Source organism: Canis lupus, chromosome 32 (genome assembly GCF_048164855.1).
Source record: "Canis lupus baileyi chromosome 32, mCanLup2.hap1, whole genome shotgun sequence".
NCBI lineage: Eukaryota > Metazoa > Chordata > Mammalia > Carnivora > Canidae > Canis > Canis lupus.
In genome coordinates, this window is record NC_132869.1 from 12,411,157 (window position 1) to 12,431,077 (window position 19,921).

General features: G+C 49.6%; 1 protein-coding gene across 10 annotated transcripts in view; it reads right to left on the minus strand.

Moving 5' to 3' along the window:
• Positions 1-725: 725 nt before the first annotated feature.
• PLA2G4E (phospholipase A2 group IVE) overlaps positions 726-19,921 on the minus strand; it is a 58,627-nt gene continuing 39,431 nt past the window's right edge. For all 10 annotated transcript variants that reach the window (XM_072809340.1, XM_072809343.1, XM_072809346.1 and 7 more), the window contains 15 exons: positions 18,331-18,373; positions 17,417-17,480; positions 16,077-16,237; positions 15,890-15,979; positions 15,478-15,515; positions 13,284-13,419; positions 11,891-12,027; positions 9,373-9,595; positions 7,286-7,400; positions 6,633-6,770; positions 6,204-6,311; positions 5,451-5,654; positions 4,245-4,411; positions 2,686-2,869; positions 726-2,214 (listed from right to left, as the gene is read on the minus strand). In XM_072809340.1, the coding sequence (XP_072665441.1) occupies positions 1,994-2,214; positions 2,686-2,869; positions 4,245-4,411; positions 5,451-5,654; positions 6,204-6,311; positions 6,633-6,770; positions 7,286-7,400; positions 9,373-9,595; positions 11,891-12,027; positions 13,284-13,419; positions 15,478-15,515; positions 15,890-15,979; positions 16,077-16,237; positions 17,417-17,480; positions 18,331-18,373 (2,029 nt within the window). In that variant the 3' untranslated portion in view covers positions 726-1,993. The remainder of the gene's footprint in view (positions 2,215-2,685; positions 2,870-4,244; positions 4,412-5,450; positions 5,655-6,203; positions 6,312-6,632; positions 6,771-7,285; positions 7,401-9,372; positions 9,596-11,890; positions 12,028-13,283; positions 13,420-15,477; positions 15,516-15,889; positions 15,980-16,076; positions 16,238-17,416; positions 17,481-18,330; positions 18,374-19,921) is intronic.

A 19,921-nucleotide genomic window follows, 5' to 3' on the forward strand; every position in this document is an offset into this window, starting at 1 on the left:
GCAGGATGAGGGCAGGAGTTGGGCTGGTTTTGCAGCATTGGATAATGAATAAAGATGAGTCAACAGCATTTACCGCACATGGCCATTTTATTCTGTGTTCAAATAATACAATGATTTTATGAGCCTCATTGTACGCACTTGGATGAATCCAAGGCAGGACTGTCTTCACTGTTGCAGCAAACAAGTCTTACAGCGTGGCTCACTCTAATTTAAGGAGAGCCTGTTTTGCACATGGAAAGAAAAGATGTTGAAGTGGAAGCTGTTGGCTGCTCAAATGGAGGGGGTGAGTGGCGTCCCAGGTCAACATTATCTGAGGGTGGGGACCAGTTTTACAGGTCCAGGAGCCCTGTTTACCAGTGGCTTAGGGGAGTTGATTGAGTCCTGCTTTCCAAGCTTATAGGAGAGTATGGCATAAATCCATACCTCTTAAATTTAATATGTGTAGCCATCTTGAGGATGGGATAGGAGGTGTAGCACAAAGGAGGTAGGAATCTCCCTAAAATGCAGATTCTGATTCAGCAGACCTCAGGTGGGGCCAGAGGTTCTGCATTACTAACCAGTACACCTCCACATATTTTGTGTAGTAAGGATGGATTTTGGAAGCCGACTTTTCTGAACTTTCATTACCTGTCACCACTCATTTCCTAACAACCAAAGGGCTGCTTAGGGAGGCAAGAAAGACGGCCTTTCTTAGAGGCCAAGAAAGACGGCCAAGTCTTCCAGATTTGCTGGGCTTCATGAGGACCACATGCCTTTCTGGTCACACTTTCTATCAGCCTGGGCATCTCAGTGGCTCAGGTTATATATTTCTTTAGTCAAGTTCCTAGCCTGATGGGAGACCGGGATACTTTGACGGGGCTTCTCTGTGTCCCCAGTGATTTATCTGCAAGCCTTCTGCAAGGATGGGCTTCCTCCTCAAGGCTAACCTACTCCTTTAAGGGTTGATTCTTCCTATTTTTTTTCTCTTGGGGCAACTCTCCAAGAGGTGGGATGTACTGGCCACGGTGCTTACATGATAAATAAGGGAATCCCATTTAGAAATAAATAATCGCATCTAGAAACCCTCAGGGCAGGGCAGAGAAACCATCTAGAAGGTGAGAAGAGAACTGAGGAGAGCCCCTGGAGCAGGTTGGTCAGTGAGCACTGGCCTGATGCCTGACTCCATTTACCTGCTCAGATGTCCCTGAGCTACATCCGAGATCCTTGTTCAGTGAACCTGAGCTGCAGATTTGGGCTTTGCCTGGTATTTCATTGGATCTGGGTGCTCAGATGAGGCTGCCTGATGGAGATCCCAGGGAATCACCATTCCTGGGGCTCTGAGTGGCTAGGGAGGGCCTGCTGAAACCCATCAGTCACTTGTTTGGCTTTGTTGTTGAAGAGACTAGCGCTCGGTCTAATGCTCTGCCTGGACCTTCTAGCCTCATACTATCTATCAATACCCTGATTCATAAAAATGAAAACCACAAAATATAATAGCCTATAAAAATCACAAGAACATAATTGCCTTAAATTTAACAAAGGCATTTTTTCCCCCAGAGAACCCAGAGTCCTCCTCAGGTCCTCTTGTTTATTCCTGGAGGCCCCCTGTTCCAGGAGGCAGAGAGGAATAGAGTCGAGAGGGCTTTGAGCTCCAGCTCATAGGCTGAGGTTTCTGGGGAACCAGTCTCTTCGTTGAGCCACGTTTTTATTCTCCACACTTTGGGCATGCATGGGACCCTGTGGCTACTGGACTCCCTTCCCTTTAGGGAAAGGTTTAAAAAAATACCTGTGGCTATATAATTCTGACACATGCTTGTGTTATGTTCCTTTTTCTCTATCTCCCTCAACTTTTTAAAATTTTGATTTTTTTTTTTTTTTTTTTTTGATAGAAAGCCCAGGTCAGCCCGCCTACATCCCTTGCCAGAGAGCAGAGATGGCTGTGCAGGCCGGTCAGCCCTAATGGGCTCTGCGCCCCCAACCTTAGAAGCAGATATGGGATTAGTGAGTCTGGGACTTAGGATGGACACTGGCTCTTTGGGCGTTTCTTCCTCTCCACCGCCAGCCTCAAGGCCTGAAGGAGCTTGTCCTTGTTATTCAGGATGTTGTACTCAGAGAGCTTCACCAGCTTGTCAAAGGCAGCCTCTGTGTATGTCAACTCCTTGGTAGCATATGGAGTTTGAGGGCCATAAATGTCCACGTGACCCTGTTCCAGCTCCTCAGGGCTTCGCTCCACACCTGGAGGCAGCAGAAGGACTTGCTATACGTGGAAGGTTGTAATGACTTGTGTCTGTATCTCTCCCCGTGGCCTGTCCCAGCACACATGGACACACACACCTGCATGAAAACACACATACACATGCACATGCACACACACACACACACGCATGCACATGCACACCTCCAAGTTCCTCAGGGCAGGGATGCAGCTTGCCCATCGTGGGGCCTCCCTAGCATGACACAGCACCAGGCCCATGGTGGGATGTTAGTAAATGGTGGGTGACTGAAACAGTAGAGGGGGACATTACTGGCTAATGCAAGCTGGAGGGCTTTGCTTTCTTCCCAAAACCCAGGTTGGTTCAAACTAGAGCTAAGCCTGGCTTCCCTGTTAGTAAAGTCAGAAGACTGCACAAATCTAACGATAGGAGCTGTCAGCCCCAGGCCAGGAGTGGGGGTAGGCGGTGGGAACAGAGCTCAGAGGCGGCCTACCTGGGGCCTTGTACTTCTGGAAGGTGTCATTGATGAGTGGGAAGAAAATCACAATGGGGGCATCTGGTTCCTGGGAGTTCTCCATCAAGTAGCACTCCTTGAGGTTGTCTTCCTCCTCCTGCAGCTCGTATTTGGGGAAGGGGATGTTCTGCATGGTACAGTACTCACATGTTTGCTTCATGGGCTGGAATATCACAGGACGTGTTTGAGTATTAGGGGTGGTGGTGGTGGTAAGAAACCCGGACTCTTAGAAGCAGCTTCCTGATTTCCCCAGCCAAGTCTCAGGTCTGCAACTACTTTGCCTGTTGGTGCTAATTTTAGAACAAAGGGCCTGAGGCAATAGGTTGGTGTGTGTCCACTGCAAGCTCCTGAAGGTAGACAGAAGCCCTTTCAATGACACTTCACCCAAACACAGACCTGATAGACGTGAGTGGCAGCCTGAGGGTGACTGGAGCTATGCTGCGTAGAGCCATGTCTGGCCAGGCTCCCATGGGAGGTGCATGGCCTTTGGAACTCCCAGAGGGCCACAAGGCTGGAAAGGACTCTGAAAGGGCATCTTTATAAATGTGACATTAACAGAAAGAGCTGTGGACTGAGAGTGTCAGAATCCCCTTAGTTCTGGCCTCTGTTGCAAGCTCACTAGTGATCTTGAACAAGCCACTTCCCATCTCTGTGCCTCAGTTTCCTAACCTGTGACACGGGAATAATAGCAGTTGGGCCATCTACCTCCAAGAGTGGTGTAAAGATCAAGTGAGAGCATGTGTAGGAAAGCACATTGTCACTCATTTATGAACTTGAGTCATTATCACTGGTGTCATGCTTCTCCTTGGTCTCTACTCCCCTTTCCTGGGCTTCAGGACGGGACTGTATTAAAGGAAACCAAAAAAGAATTTCCTTCCCTTAAAAGACCGAAACTTTTCAAAGGTAAATAGAGAAAAATAAAAAATAAAAACCTCTGGTCCTGGTTTTTAATGTAATCACACAGAGGGTCATATTTCCTGGGCAAAGGGGTAATGTGATTATTTTGAAAATAGGACATTATAAGATCTCAAAGTGGTATAAAACTTTAGAATTGACTGGACTCTATTAAGGTTATTTTTTAAAACTCTTTCTTTCTTCTTTCTTTCTTTCTTTCTTTCTTTCTTTCTTTCTTTCTTTCTTTCTTTCTTTCTCTTTCTTTCTTTCTTTCTTTTCTTTCTTTCTTTCTTTCTTTCTTTCTTTCTTTCTTTCTTTCTTCTTTCTTTCTCTTTCTTCTGATGAATTGCCAAATACAGCAAATGCTCAGATAATAAAATTGCCCAGAAATAAAACTAGAATTTGCTCCATGAGACTACTTAAAGCCCACACTGCATGTGAGGGCCAGATGGCTGCCCCCTGAGATTTGAATGGCTAACCTCACATCAAGTAAAGCAGCTTGAGTTTCTCTGATGCTAAGTCTTGGGGCCTGCGGGGAATGCATGTTCTCCCATTTCCCAGTTTTGTGGGGCTCGGTCAGTGGCCTGTCTCAGAAGAGGCACTGTGCTCCTGCTCAGGCAGGAGACCTTCTTTGTTACACTTGCCTTTGTCTGGGACCCAGCGCAGTAATTGAGGTGAATGATGAGGTCAACTTTTCTCTCTGGCCTGAGGAGGGGTGGGTAGCTGGAGTTGACGAAGAATGCAGTGTCCAACAGGCACAAGTGGTTCACGGACTCTGTCAGCTGGTTCGGGAAACCATCTAGCACTGTGTCTGAAAGCCAAGATTTCCAGTTACTATCATGCCCTGGTGACCTGATCTCAGCGGATGGTCACAGGCAGCTGGTGTGGACACAATGCTCTGCCTGGAGCTCCTTTACCTGGGCCTGGGCCTCTATCCCTCCCCCTTCTAGCCAGGATGCCCAGTGAGTCCCAGTGCCCCTTGGGGTGTGCTGATGAAGAACAGCATTATCTTGGGGTTGTAGCAAGTCTTTAATGGAACACACATAGAAAACCCACTCTGACTCAGCCACAGAGCTTGTGGGGTCAAAGGGGTGTAAGAGGGGATCCCCAGGTGGCTCAGCGGTTTAGCGCCTGCCTTCAGCCGAGGGCGTGATCCTGGAGACCCAGGATCGACTCCCGCATCAGGCTCTCAGCGTGGAGCCTGCTTCTCCGTCTGCTTCTTTCTCTCTCTCTCTCTCTCTCTGTGTGTCTCTCATGAATAAATAAATAAAATCTTTTTTTTTTTTTTAAAAAAAGGGTTGTAAGAATATCATAAATTAGTACAAACCCTAAGCCCAGAGCCCTGCCCTTTCATCCCCAGACAGTGAGCATGAGGATCATTAGGGCCAGGCCAAAGCAGCCATTTACAGGCTGTGGTCAAGGGAAATACCAAAGATGGCAACAAGTCAACCTTCAAGCCTCAGCAGGATGGGGAGGAGGTGCTGAGTTTAAGACCTGGCTTTGCCACTTACTATTTGGGAGTTCTTGAGCTGGGTCATCCCTGCTCAATTCTAGGGAGCACCATTCACATTAAAAGGTGCCCCCAGAGTACAATTAAAGAAAGTCAGCACCCACATTTCCCCACCAGGGTCCCAACTTTTACCTGCTGGGATTGTTGTACAAATTCAATTAATTAAATATTAACACTGTTCCATCTGCCATTCAGAACCTCACCAAACATGGAATACACCATGGGATACACTCTGACCCATGAACATGGTCAGAGGAATTTTATCATCCTTTCTCCACGGCAGCCTCAACATGCACTTCCCCCTTTATCGGAACAGAGGCAGGCAGCCAGGTAGGGTTACCTCTCCATATGGAGAACTGGCTGTTCTGGAGATAGTCCGTGTGCAGCTGCAGTCCCAACAAGAAGTTGTGGAACTGAGACACAAAGGCCCGATGGGTGAGGATGCTGCGGAAAGTATTGGACAGCCATGACCCTGGGATCACCACCGCAGTGTCCAAGACGTTGGCATCACATTTGGGAATTTCAGGCAGGAGTGGCTCATCTTCTGTGGGGGAGAGGGAGGATGGAAGGCAAGTCTTAAGAGCTGGGGTCCCCAGATTGCCCAGGTGAAGCACTGCATTGTTACCTGGCACCCAAGGGCCAGCCACTGTGAGTGCCACTCATACCTTCCTTGCCTAGGTTTTAAGATCCTGGCACTGGAGTCAGGAGGATTCAGGTGAGAGAACAGGGACAGGGTGGTGGAGAAGAGGGGTGATGACAGGTAAGGGGAGTCCCAGAGAGGATAGGGAATCTGGACTGGGAATCAGCCACCTGTAACTGTGCTCCTAGATCCCCACCCCCTTAGCTCTCCTCGGCACTGTGCCCTCTGCCAGCCCTCCCCAACCCCTAGTCAGCCGGAGCTGGCCCCTGAAGCTTGTGACTGACCTCCAGTCACCCTCCTCTCCAGGCAAGGGTTATCTAACCCTAGCTACTGTGTCATCTCTGAACCACAGAGATGACATTGAAACATGTGGCAGGTGGACTGGTCCTGTGTTTGTGATCCGCCCCTCCCCGCATTGCCCAACCAAGAGGGGAAGCCAGTGGGGTCACCCACCGATGTCGTGCACTCTCTCCCTCGTCCACCTGTGGAAAAACTCCTCCGAGCTTTGGGACAGATTCCAGGCATCAAGCAGGTTTAGGGAGAAGATGCTGCTCCACAAGCCTAGGGAGCAGGGCCAGCCGTGAGCAGCTCTGCCCCAGAGCCCCCAGACCCCAAAGATCGACTGCTTCTACCTTGGTCTTGATGTTCCCTCCAAGTTGGGCTGCTCAGGGGGTGAGACAGACTTTGGTTTCCCTCCCCACTGTGCAGCTGGACACCCATGACTGATGAGGGCATGCTGGCAAATGCAGGAGGGTCACCTGCTCAAGGGGTAACCCAAACCAGCACCAGCACCCAGGACAGGATTATGGGGGAATAGAGCACGCCTCCCTGTTACTCCTCTACTTGAAAGGATTCCCACAGGCTTCCCGGGCCAGGAGTCACCTAGCATGTAGCACATCCGCGACTCTGGGATCCTCTTCATAAGCCGCCCCATGAAGAACTTGGAGCCGAAGAGCTCTGTGGGGATGAAGGCCCCATACTTCTGCAGGCCCACCTCGTAGGGAGAGAACTCGCACCACTCTGCACATGAAGCAGCACGGCAGGTTGTCAGGCTCAGGCCTGGACAGCCCAGCCCTCCCTCCTCAGGGCTCCTACAGGTCCTGGGCCTTGGGGGTGCCTGGCACAGGGAGGCCACAGTTCCCCCACAGGACACATGGGGGCGCCCACAACTGGCTTCTGCTGCCAGACAAAACACTGCTTTGCAACCCTCATGGCTCATTTGCTCCACAAACTGGATAAACAGAGACCACACTTGACTTTAAAGCAGGATAGGTATCCAGAGTCCCTCATTCTGGGCACCTTAGGAAATATCTAGAACCCTTCCCTTCTTAACTTGATTACCCCTGTCCCATCAAATCTCTGCTCCTAGAAAAGCCATGAAACCCCACCAGCCTAGTCCACCCACAAAGAAGAGGTAGCAAAGTCAAGGTGAAGGTTGGCAAAAGTGTGTGGTCGGTTGTGTGTGTGCTGGGGTACTGGGTACCTTTGCCTGCTGAGAAGGGACACCCTTATAAGTTTCTAGCCACCAGTGTTACCTCTGAAATCCTGGTTGCTTACATCATCCTTGACATTGATGGTGAGGTAGATGGGCAGGGGGTTCTGGCCTTGGCTCAAAGCAGCACGCTGATCTGATAGTTTGGATTCATTTCTCTGTGGGGAAATGAAATGGTGAAGGAGAAGCAGCAGCCTAGAGGGAGAGCAGAATTAGGGGACAGTCTGGACCTCCAGCAGGCCATTTCCTGCATCCTGAGCTCACCAGGTCACTATGTAGGTCCCAGGCAATACCAGTCAAACCTGCTCTTAAAATGTACCTGTAGAATGTTCACTCATCCCTGGGCTCTTCACCATCCCAGACATATGGATGAGAGTGGGACCGAATCTGCAGTTTAGGGCTATCCCTCAGAGTCCCAGGATCTCCCCATGTCTCAAGGACCATAGAATGAAAAGGTCGGGGTGGAAAAGGCCACCCTCTTCATCCCCATCATCTTCCACCCCGCATACACTAGAGCAGGTCCATTTTCTTATCTGCTTTGCACATTGGGCTCCATCATAAAATTTACAAGGGAGGGGGAGAAAAAGCTGCTTTTTAAAAAATTCAAACAAAATGTTTGGAAATGGTGTACCTGATGGCAGCCAAAGTCCCTCCCCATATCAAACCCCAGGCAACACTCAGATTTCTGTTATCAAAAGCCTTGGTGCTTTCTTCCTCATCACACGGGGCACTAAATATTATCAGAAATATTAACTACCACTTATTGCTGTAATTTAAGGAATAGCACAGAGCAAGACCAGAACTGAAACCCCAACCTGCCTGAATCCAAAAGCCAACACCTTCAGTCTCTGCCTGCCCTGCTTCATCATAAGGACAGATTAGATGGTGGGTTATGAAGAAGGGGAGAGTGGGTGGGATCCATCGAAAGCTGTGAGTACCTCAGTTCTGAATCTCTATTGCCTAGCAGTTTCTGACATGTGGGAGGCACTTAATTTTTTTTTTGAAAGAAAAAAAATAAAGGAATGAATGCACTTTGAAGATGAGGTTCAGGTCATCTTTCATTTTCAGGATGACTTCATCTAGGGACCTCCTAGAAAATAATTTGCTACCGTCCGTCTCCTGGCAAGTTCTGTTTTGAGTTCAGGACTCCTCAGATACTTTTGGGAGTGGGGCAGAGATCCAGAGATAGGTCTGGACAGAAACTAGGTGGGAAGCTCTGCTTTGGGGCCAAGCAACAGCTAAAGTCGGTCCTCCCTGGGGCCTGTGCAGCTAGAAGGGTCTGGGTGTCTGCTGAGCTCACCCTGATGTCCAGGACCATGGCGTCCCCTGCAGATGCCACTGCTGCCCACATCCCAGATGATGCTCACAGCAGCTGAGAGCACCAGCACAGACTGCTTTTCTTCTTGGGCACGTAGTATGCAGATTGTTGGATCTCAGAGCTGAAAGGAACCTCCTTGGGCCCATCCTCTGTGAGGTGGCCATGAGAAGGAGCCCTACAGACCTTCGACTGCAAGGAGTATGATCGACTCAAGGGCATTAGCTGCTGTGCTCTGAAATCCATGGCTGAATTTGCACTGGGGTCACACTTCCCATTGGGCAGCTCCCAGCACATGACTAAGCAGCAGGGATCCTGAGGCAGGCCCATTCATGCCCTCGGAGGTCACCGAACTCCTGACAGACAATTTGTTTAGAGGATTCTCCAAGGGCCTTGTTGAACCTTCTAGACCAGCAGTCTAGGATGCTTCTCACAGCCCTTCTTCCCTCTCTCCTCCACTTGAGGTCAGACTTGTATCACAGTCGAATGCCTTGCCAGCCTCCTCCAGCTCCCTCCCCGTGTTCTCTCCTGGTGTCTTGGCCAAGAAGGACACGCTGCCACTCTGCAGGACAGCATCTAAGCCATCCACACCACAGGGGTCTCAGTCACTAAAGGGATGTGGGGAGACAGTTCCACCATCTTCCTCCATCATGCACTTGGGCACTTCACGCCTCCTACAGTCCACAAGTAAATTTGCAGATCTAAGCTAACTTCCTTTTGAGAAGTAAGTCTAAACCATCACCCCCTCCCCAATGAAGAAAGAGAGCTGGACATCCATGGGGCACACTGGACCTCAGAAGATGCTGAGCACTTACCTCATCCCCCAGACAGGCCTCAATCAGCAGGCCCCAGAAATCTGTAAAGGTGACCTTGTAGCCTTCCTGACTGCGCTGCCGAAGCTCCTCCTGGAATTTGGAGAGCTGGTCTGGGAACAGGGCAGGCATCTTGTCCTTGACCACATGCCTCCGTGCCTCAAGTACGGCAGGCTCCAGATTTTTGGAGGACCAGTCGGGGTCACGGTACAAGGTAGCCATGGTCCTGGAGAGAGACACGCGTGGGGATAGAACTGAGCCAGCCCTGGTCCAGTGAACACGGGAAACTGGCTATAGAGAGGGTGGACAGATCGTGGGAGACCCTAACCCACCAGGAGAAGAGCCTGGAGGGAAAGAGGGGGCATTATTATTCAGAGTCACAGTGGCCACCATTTCTTGACTGCCCACCACGTGCCAGGTATAGCATGTTGCTTAAGAGTGAGGATTCTGGGGGTGCCTGGGGGGCTCAGTCAGTTAAGTGTCTGCCTTAGGCTCAGGTCATGATCCCGGGATCCTGGGATGGAGCCATATCAGGCTCCCTGCTCAGTGGGGAATCTGCTTTCCCTCTCCCTCTGCCCCTTGTCCCCCCCACACCCCCGCCCCAGCTCATGCTCTCTCTCTCTCTCTTTCTCTCAAATAAATAAAATCTAAAAAAAAAAAAAAAAAAACCAAGAGTGAGGATTCTGGACCCAGATCTTCTTGGGTTCAAAACCAGACTCTGCCACTCACTAGCTGTGTAATCTTGGGCAAGTTATCTAACCGCTCTTCATATCAGTTTTCCCATCTGTAGAATGGGGAAAATGATAATTATACCTACTTCAAAGAGTTATTGAGAAGATTACATGAGTTAATGCAATTTAAAGTGGTTAGAACAGTAGCCAGCGCAAAGTAATTGCTGGGTCGTGGCATGGCAAGGCCAACATTTGATCCCAGGCTTGGCTGATTCCAAATCCTGGACTCTTTCCACTCTGCCACAATTCCCACAAAAATGATGCTGGGTAAAGATTAATTTCCCCCTTTTCTTCTTAGCTTATATGTGGGCAGTGGGAAGGAGTAGAACAAAGACGGAGATCCCTCTAGCCCTGGATCACTGCCTCTTCTTGGCCTGGACCCAGCTTTTCTGTCTCTGTCGGAACAGCACCCGGGAACCCCGTACTCCACAGCCTGCGATGTCCCTGCTGTCTGAACAGTGGCCTCTTCCTTCACAGGCTTTGTTTCTGGTCTGGGAAGGTGGGGGTTGGTCAAGAGATTTCATCAACAAAAAGCACCCTGCTCTCCGTAAGATTCACTCTTACTTTTGTATGTTGAAAGAGCTTTCAAAACCATTATAAATGATTGATTTTAAAAGAATACTTCCAGTGCTTTCCCAGGCCAGGAGATCCCCCACCCCCCCCACCCCCCCACCCCCGCCCCAGGGCCCCTCAGCTCCTCCCAGTCTCCTGCTGGGCCCAGCACTGCCAGGATGCAGGCGCCCCTCTGCCCTGATGGAAGCAAGTTTTATCTCCTTAGTGTACCATCCATGGGCAATGCCAATAAATGTCAGCTATCCTCCTGTCTCATCTGGGCTGAAGCCTTGGAGTTCCTGATGCACCAGCAGCCCTTAGCCTTCATGTCCACTGCTCAAATATAAGTTACCTAGAGCTCCTCCAGGATGAGGGGCCCAGCTTGGGACCTCCAAGGCTCAGAGGCCCACCAGAGCCCCTGACAGAAGAAGATGCAGCCCTGGTGGTCAAGAGGCCCCTGCCAACCTGGACCAGGCTGTGTTATGACCTCAGTGGGCCCCTTCCACCATAAAAATACTAAAAAGTATGTTTTATGGTTATTGTATAAAAACAAATATAATCATGCTATTTATTAAAACATTTCCTTCAACCTAGATGTTCTTTTTTTTTTTTTCCCCTACTCTTAAGAGAAAGTAAAACATTTTTTGTGGGCCTCTACAAGCATTGTGGGCCTTAGGCACAGTGGTTCCCATGGAGACATTGGCCTCACACTGGCATCACCTTGGGGGGGGGGCTCACTTTCCTTGCTCCCCAGCAGGGAGTGATGAGGTGGGAGCCTGAGGAAGCCTCCTTGGCAGAGGGAGGGGCCAGGATGGGGGTGGGCTGGAGTGTGGGCAGCCAGAGCAGCTGGGCCAGCTTACCCACCCTAGGAGAGCTGGTGTCGTCAGATCGGAGGGAGGCATCTTCTGGGCAGGATGGGTCAGTGGCAGGAGTGGTTCACTCAGTGCTAGCCACTGTGTTCCTGGGTCCCGGCCACAGCCCCAGGGTACCCAGTACTGGGAGAGCCTCTCACAATGACCCCATGGGGCAGTGCCATTGTTAACTACTTACAGATTCTGAAACTAAAGACTCAGAGAAGTGAAGCTGCTGCCCAAGGTCACACGGCTGTAAGTGGTAGAGCTGCCCAGGTTTTGCGAGACACTCTAACTTAGGACAGAGAGAGCTTCACCAGAGACCCCAGGCTGGCCTGTTTACTGCTTACTCTGGGCTCCACCAGGCAGCAGCACCCAGCTCCTTACCAGGTGGCCCCTGACAGGCCTGTGATGTAGCTGGCACAGTTCAGGATGTTCAGCTTCTGCAGCGCCAACAGGTGGCCATACATGGCGGTCATGGATCTTGTTCCACCCCCAGTGGCCATGATGGCTATCAGTGGTACCTGGGAGCATACAGAGCTGTTGGAGTGGTGCTGGGTAGGAGAAGACATGGACTGGCATATAGATGCTAAGAAAGAACGGTGGAGGAGGGACCTGATCATAGACAGTGAGGCGTCGAATGACCTGAAAACTGCCTTTCCCAGAGTGATGGGCCATCGAGTAGGTCTACAATTAGATCTTAGCTCCAAACCCAACACTTGGGGAGGGTAAATGGCTCTGAAGCTTTACATGGCTTGGTCAATCAGAACACCATAGCTGGAAGAGTTCTTAGCACTGTTAGCCTAGCCCACAGTTAACAGATGATGACACTGAGGTCCAGAGGGTTGACAGACTCCCTCGAGAACCCAGCTAGTGTGTGATTCCCTAATGGTTCCTTCTGTACAAGGATATGATATTAGGGCACCAGGCCCAGACCTGGCATATGATAAGTGCTCAATATATACCATATGAACAATAGCAGAAATCACTGAATTCTTGATGTGGGAAGGAGTAGAGATGTCACCTCTAGATTTACATAGGTTTGAGATGTCCTTGGTGTTTTCCCCTCAAGACAGGAGAGTGGAGAGGGGGACCTTTGCCAAGATGTACTCTTTATTTGAGCAGGGACAGTAAGATCCTTCTGTCGGCTAAAGTCTCATCATAGTCCTCCTCAGGCATGAGGTCTCCAACCTCTCACCCAAGGTCAGCCTCAGGAGGCAGGCATTGGACTAGTGATCTGCTGCCTGGGGGGTGTGGGCCTCAGTCGGTACCAGGGAGGTGACAAAGGGCTCTAACAAAGGCACTCTTTCTGCCCTATGGGAAGAAGCTGGCCCTACAAGGGGAAGCTGCTTCTCTATAGTTTCCAACTGATGTTTTTTCTGGGGGGTTGTGTATGTGTGCATATTTGGGGGAAGAAATAATTGAAGAAGAGCCCACAGCCTTTTGGGTAGAGGCGGTAGAGCTTTAGATATTTTCCTGGCTGGGAGAGCAGGCCCTTTTGTCCCTGTGTAAGTAAGACGTCTCAGGATCCCTTAGTGCATGGGGAGGAGCAGCTGCGGCTCCTTGCTTTCACTCCCTGCCTTGCCCTTCCCTACCCTTGCAAACCCACGATTGAATCACATCCAGCACGGCCCTCAGCTGGGCACCCAGGAAAGGTAGTGGCGAGGTCACCCAGGGGCAAAGTAGGACTTGGAGGTGGCTGGCAGGATGTAGTGTCTGAAGGACAAGCTCGGCTCAGAGGGGGACTTACTCCCAGGCTGGAAGTCCTTTGCTTACCCACCTCATCCACATGCAGGTCCTCCTCCAGCTGCAGCACCTGTTTCAGTGCCTGAGCCGCCACCACCTTCCGCTTCTGCAGGAACTCCAGCTCTGCTGCACACAGGCTGAAGCCCAGCCGCACATCCAGCGTCTGAGGGCTAAGCAGACAGAGGAGCCTGATAAGTAGGCCTGTAGGCTTCACCACCATGAAGATAAGGTTTTAGGGTCAGTTGGTCATCAGCTTGAAGCCTGGTTTTGCCATATACCATTTCTATGACTTTGGGCCTCAGCTTTCTCATCTGTAAAATGGGGCTAATTGTGCTTAACTCTCAGCGCTGTCTTCAGCACTTCATGAGATTGACAAACGGAAAGCCCCTAAAGCCTTAACTGACATACTCTCAGCAGAGCCTCAACAAAATCAGGGACTAATCGAATCCTCTGCATCCTCAGCTTATCTGGAAAGTCCAGAAAGGCTTCCCCCAGGTATCTTCCATAACCCGAGGCTAGACAGCAGTGACAAGGAGCCCTGGGATCCTTTGGGTCAATCTCCCTGGACCAGGCTTTACAATAAGGGCTCTTCTGTGGAGTTCACATTCTCTAGCCAGTTCTTCTTGGTCCTGGAGTAAATACTCCTCTGTGTGTTTGTGCAATTGACAAAAACCTTTCATATTCCTGATGTCATCACCCTCTCATCTCCATAGATCTGCAAGGCAGGTGGGCAGGAGCTGCCATAGTGTGTCCAACACGTGTCTTCTTTTTATCACATCCTTGCCCTGGACAAGTCCAGGCTCCTGGCCTGGCAGCCAAGACCCTACATGATATGTCCAGCCTCATCTTTCACTACTTCTCGGAAGGGCATGTTAGCTCTCAGAGCCCAGAAGCAGTCTCAGTTCCAAGCCTTTGCACAGCCCTTGCCTTCACCAGAAGCTTCCTCCCTCTGCCTACGTACATCCCTAGTGTCCTCCCAGGCTCAGTTCCCCAGGGACTCCAGGTGAATGGACTTTGACAAATTTCTGACCTGAGTCTTACTTAGTGGCCCGAACCCCCAACCAGATAACATGTCCTTGAAACCAGAGCCTAGCAGCCTTGCCATCATGTTCCCTCCAGGTTGAACATGGGCCTACAGACACAACTATGAAGAAATAACTCTTTCCTTGGCCTCAACAAAAAATAAATAATAAAACAACAGTAATAACACTGGTTGATATTTGCTGAGTGTCCCTCTTGCAGATCACTGAGGACTTCCCATGTGTTCTCTCACTGGATCCTCAGGGCAACATGTACTCTTGGTTTTGCTCCAATTTACAGATGAGAAAAACTGCGACCTACAGAGGCTATATGACTTGTCCAAGGAAAAATAGTTAATCAAATTGTAAATGGTCACTTGATTTTTGACAAGGATGCCAAGGCAATTCAAAGGGGGAAAGAATAGTCTTTTTAGTAAATGGTGTCGGGGTAACTGGATATCCACATTCAAAAGAATTAAGCTGAGTCCCTATTTCACGTTGTATACACAAATTAACTCAAAATCTGTCATAGACCTAAATGTGAGAGCTAAAATCATAAAACTCTTAGAAGAAAACATGGGAGTAAATCTTCACAACTATTGGATTAAGCAATAGTTTCTGAAATATGATATGAAAAGCACAGGTGACATACATACATACACTAGATTTCACAGAGTTTAAAATGTCTTTGCCGGGGTGCCGGGGTGGGTAGCTCAGTCAGTTAAGCATCTGCCTTCAGCTCAGAGGCTCAGGTTGTGAACCCAGGGTCCTGGGATCCGGCCCCACATTACACTGGACTCCCTCCAAGGAGCCTGCTTCTGCCTCTCCCTCTGCCCCTCCCCCTGCTTGTGCGCTCTCAAATAAAAATAAATAAAATCTTTTAAAAAATGTCTTTGCTTCCAAGGACATTATCAAGAATGTAAAAAGACAACCTCCAGAATAGGAGAAAATATTTTCAAATCATATATCTGACAAGGGACTTATATCCAGAGTATAAAAAGAATGCTTACAACTTAACAATAAGAGGCAAATAACCCACTTTAAAAATGGACAAAATATTTGAATTGACATTTCTCCAAAAAAAGATATAAAAATGGTCAATAAGTCCATGAAAAGATGCTCAACACCATTAGCCATCAGGGAAATGCAAATCAAAATGACATATCACTCCCTCAGTTGACTTAGAAAGACAGAAAGAGGGTGCTTTACCAGGGTGTAGTCTTCATGTGTAATGCGCAGTTCTCACCCTGGGAATTGAAAGATGAACAGCTTTTCAGGGATGACAATTTAGAGCCAAGTGGTCCCAACCAAAGAAGTGGAGTCTCACCACACTGTCCACTGTCGACTCAGCACACACAGCCCACATGCGTGCACACACACACACACACACACACACACAACCTTCATTCCTTCTTCTGGATTCCCTTTACGATCCTCAACTCAGCCTCTATACACTCTCTTTGGCTCTACACCACAGCCCGCAGTTTCCTACCCCACAAGACTCCTCTGACCTGCCTGAGAGACCCCCCTGCATCACCTCCCCCATGCTTTCCCCATCTCCTTCCCTTGGGAACTTGGGGCTAGGCTGCTCCCAGGCCCCTTCTCACTCCCAGGCCCTTACCACTGGCAGGGTCACCGTCTGGCCATCAGGGAGGCAATCAAGGGGCTGGCAGACAAGGCTGCTCTTCTTGTGTGCACAGCAGCAGCAAAGCTGGAAGGATGGATGGGTTCTGTGAGGGGTGAGGGGCTTTCTGGCAGCCCCGCCTGCACCAGTCCCCTATACCACCCCCACTGCCACTGTCTTGTACCCCATGGCTCCACTGGCTCTTGGGCACTTCCGTGTGCATCCAGGGCTGGAAGTATTTGGGGTAGTGGAAGCAGGCCGGGTTTGGGCAGCACGGCTCCCGGCAGTGTGAGACGCGTTGGGTGTGCTCGAAGGACTCCTTCACTGTCACCAGGAGGTCCTTCACTGGGATAGAGGACAAGAGGGATGAGCCCCTAGAAGCCTCTGACCTCCCCTACACCCCAACTTGAACCAGGAAAAAGCCGGGCTGGAAGAACCCAGGACAGGGGTTTAGAAGCATATACCTAGGGTACTGGTTAAAATGCCTCAGTCTCATTCCATAGGGTCAGGCAGGGTCCATGAATCTGTATTTAACAAGGCTGTGTGTGATGCTGACAAATGAGGTCCCTAGAAAGCCCTGAGATGCTGAATCCTCTGGACTAGCCCTGCTAGGTTCTGCTTTTCCAGGAGGTGCCCTAAGGTCATCCTCCTGCTATATTGAAAATGGGCCTTCACCATACCACCAGATTTTGGGGGCGTGGGTTCTTCCTCCCTCCCCATCCCACGTCTGTGCAGCTATGCTGCTCTCTTCTCTTGGGCCAGGGCTGGAAGCCTTGCATGAGTAAGATGGGATGGAGCGGTAAACTGAAGAGTTTTGTAATTGTGGATCTCTTAGGTCCCCACCGGCTATAAGATGCTAGGACCTGGGATCCCTGGGTGGCGCAGCGGTTTAGCGCCTGCCTTTGGCCCAGGGCGCGATCCTGGAGACCCGGGATCGAGTCCCACGTCAGGCTCCCGGTGCATGGAGCCTGCTTCTCCCTCTGCCTGTGTCTCTGCCTCTCCTTCTGCCTGTGTCTCTGCCTCTCTCTCTCTCTGTGTGACTATCATAAATAAATAAAAAAAAATTAAAAAAAATTAGATTCCAATATAAGTGAGATCATATGATAGTTGTCTTTCTTAAAAAAAAAAAAAAAAAAAAAAAAAGATGCTAGGACCCTCTATGAATTATAATCCGACCAGAGGAACAGGCACAGGTAGGGGGGCCCTGGGTGTTGTCGGAGCCCACCTGCCTTGAGACTGGCCACTGCAGCAGACCAGGAGTGCAGCGCAGACCTGAGTGGGCCAGGTGGGCAGTGCTGTGCCACAGGCCCCTGCCCACAGTGCTTGTCAGGCCTGAGAGGTTCTGAGGGTCACGTGGGTGCCTGAAAGAGCATGCTCCTTACAGAGCAGGAGGGAGACCAGGGGTTCATGACCCCTGAAGGTGAGCTGATCCTGAGGAGCCCTGGCCAAGCTAAATCCAGACTGAGCCCAGGGCAGCCATGTGGCACTTCGGTCCCCAGCAGCAGAGGAGGTCACAGGACTTACTTTTGCTGCTCTTCTTCTGCTGCCTGCATTCTGTGTGAACCTCTAGGCAGGAGACTTGACGAGCCTAAAACAAAGGACAGGAGGGTCAGTCTGAGCACCAGTTGCCCCCTCCCTCTGCCAGGCCAAATGGAGGAGATGAATGAGGGCATAAATTCAGCGCTGGTCTGATTTTGGGCCGACTCTAGGGTGTACCAACTACATTTTCTGAACCCAATCAAGGCTTATCATCTCATTAAGAGATGGTTGTGAAAAGGAATCCATCCCGAAAAATCTAGGATGTATGGTCACCATTTACTAGGGGTCATGCTCTCAGCTACAGGTCAGAGATGGAAGCTGAGTGATTTTGTTCAAAACAACAACAAAAAAAAGAGAACATTCCACTGTGAGCTTTGGAAGTGAGAACTTTCAACAAAATAGTCTTCTATAAGTCAGATTCTTTTACCACAAACTCCCTAAGACTGATTTCTGGGGGAGAGATCTCGAATCCCAAGGCTTTAGATGAATTTAATTGAAATATCTGTACCGATAGCTGAATTATGAAAATCTTTTAAACATCGGACTTGTGCTTATAGAGGAGTTGGAGCTGGGGAAAATGGGACAGAGGCTGAATCAGAGAGGAGGCTGTTTCCAAGGAGGTACTTTAATTGGGGAGGTTCCCAAGGGGAGAGGTCGTCCTTGTGGGGTACAGGATCCAGGGTGATAGATGCCCCGGCTCCCTCTGCCCCAGAAGCAGGGGCCCAGCCCCTGCCCCACCCGTCCAAGCCCCCCATTGGCCTGCTTTAGTTAGCCTGGTTCCTGGCATGCTTCAGGACAGGGGCTCAGGTGAGCCCATGTTCTCTCCCATGGTTCTGTTCCCCTGAGAGCAGCAGCCAAGTGTGGCCTCTGGAACTACAGAAATCCGGAAGGACAATTACCACCAGCACACCATTGGTGATGAGGGACTCAGGTGGAGAGGGACTGGAAAACAAAATGAGAATGCCTGGTCGGTTATATTATTCTTGCTTGATTTCTCACAAAGATGTTAAAGAGTCTGTATAGGGACAATAATGAGGTAGCATGGCCTCCTTGATACTTATGAAAAATAGCAGCTTAAGAAACCTTAGATCATGGGGGCTGTAGGTAGCTCCACTGGTTGAGCATTTGAGTGGCTTTCTTCGGCTCAGGTCATGATCTTAGGGTCCTGGGATCAAGCCCCACATTGGGCTCCCTGCTTAGAGGGAGCCTGCTTCTCCCTCTCCCTCTGCCACTCCCACCTGATGCTCTCTCTCTCAAGTGAATAAATAAAATCTTAAAAAAAAATAATGAAACCTTAGAACTATGGATTGTCAAGGAAAAAAGTCATACATTTTAAATAGAATAGGGAAAAAATGTAGCAGTTGGAAGGAGGAGAAGAGTGCCATTTTTTAAAAAAGGGATAACTGTTTTTTATGCTCAATCAGATGCCCAACCGTGCTCTATGCCCAACTGTAAGGAGCTATGAAGATAAACAGGTGGCAGAGAAAGGCCTGAGCCTGCCACTTGCAGCAGATATAAATAGTTCTGGTGGCAGAAATGACCCATTCTCCTTTCTGTGCTTTATTTAATTCATGTATTTAATGAACAGTTCTGACCCAGCCAGAGAGGAGTCTGGTATATAGAAAATGTCTTCATGTTATATAGTCAAGAATATAAGCCCTCAAAGTTACAATTAGCCTAGGGGAGTCCACAGCCCCCCATGCCAAAATTAGGCCTAAGATGATTATATCTCCAGATCAACACTTACTACCAATTTTGACATGTTTCATTTTGCAAGCTACCAGGAATTTTTCCTTAAGTCTTGATGAATCAAGAACTGGAGGAGAGAGCCCAGATGTTCTTCAGTGGGAGATAAAATTGATTTTAATTTGTTAATCAGCTGTTGATGGAAAATGAGGCACCCCAAAGAGTTCCAAGAGTCCCTAGGTAGAGGACTCTCTCAGAGTGGAGTTTGACATGCTTTCTTGTTCTAGCTCTTGCCCCTCCCCCTCCCCCTTTCTCTGGGCTTATCCTAAATCCAGGGGCTCAGCCCTATGAGGACTATGGAGAGGAGTCAGCTGCCCAATCACAAGGCACACTAACCATCCTGAACAGAGTTCTCCTCTCTCTACCCTCCCCTTTCCTCTCTCCTCTCCTTCCTATCCTCCAGCTCTGGGGGCTCAATTCTACTTGAGTACCCAGCCTAGTCATATCCCTAGGACCCTAGGTTATTTTCTTAATTGAAAATGATGGTTAATAACCCCACATGTTGGATCTGAGCATCTCCTTGATATGGTTCAGAGTTGGCTACAGAGGGGGACAGGCTACTTCAGGCCAGGGTTTGGGGGAGTTTAACAGTTCAGGGTCAAAGAGGTGATCCTCTGTCTTGACATCTTTCTCAGCCTGGCTTCTACAAGGCCCCATCACCACATGGCAGGAATTCTTCCCAGAGGCTACTCTTAGGAATGCAATTTGGCCAGAGTTCTAGATCTCTGAAGCAATTCTGATGTC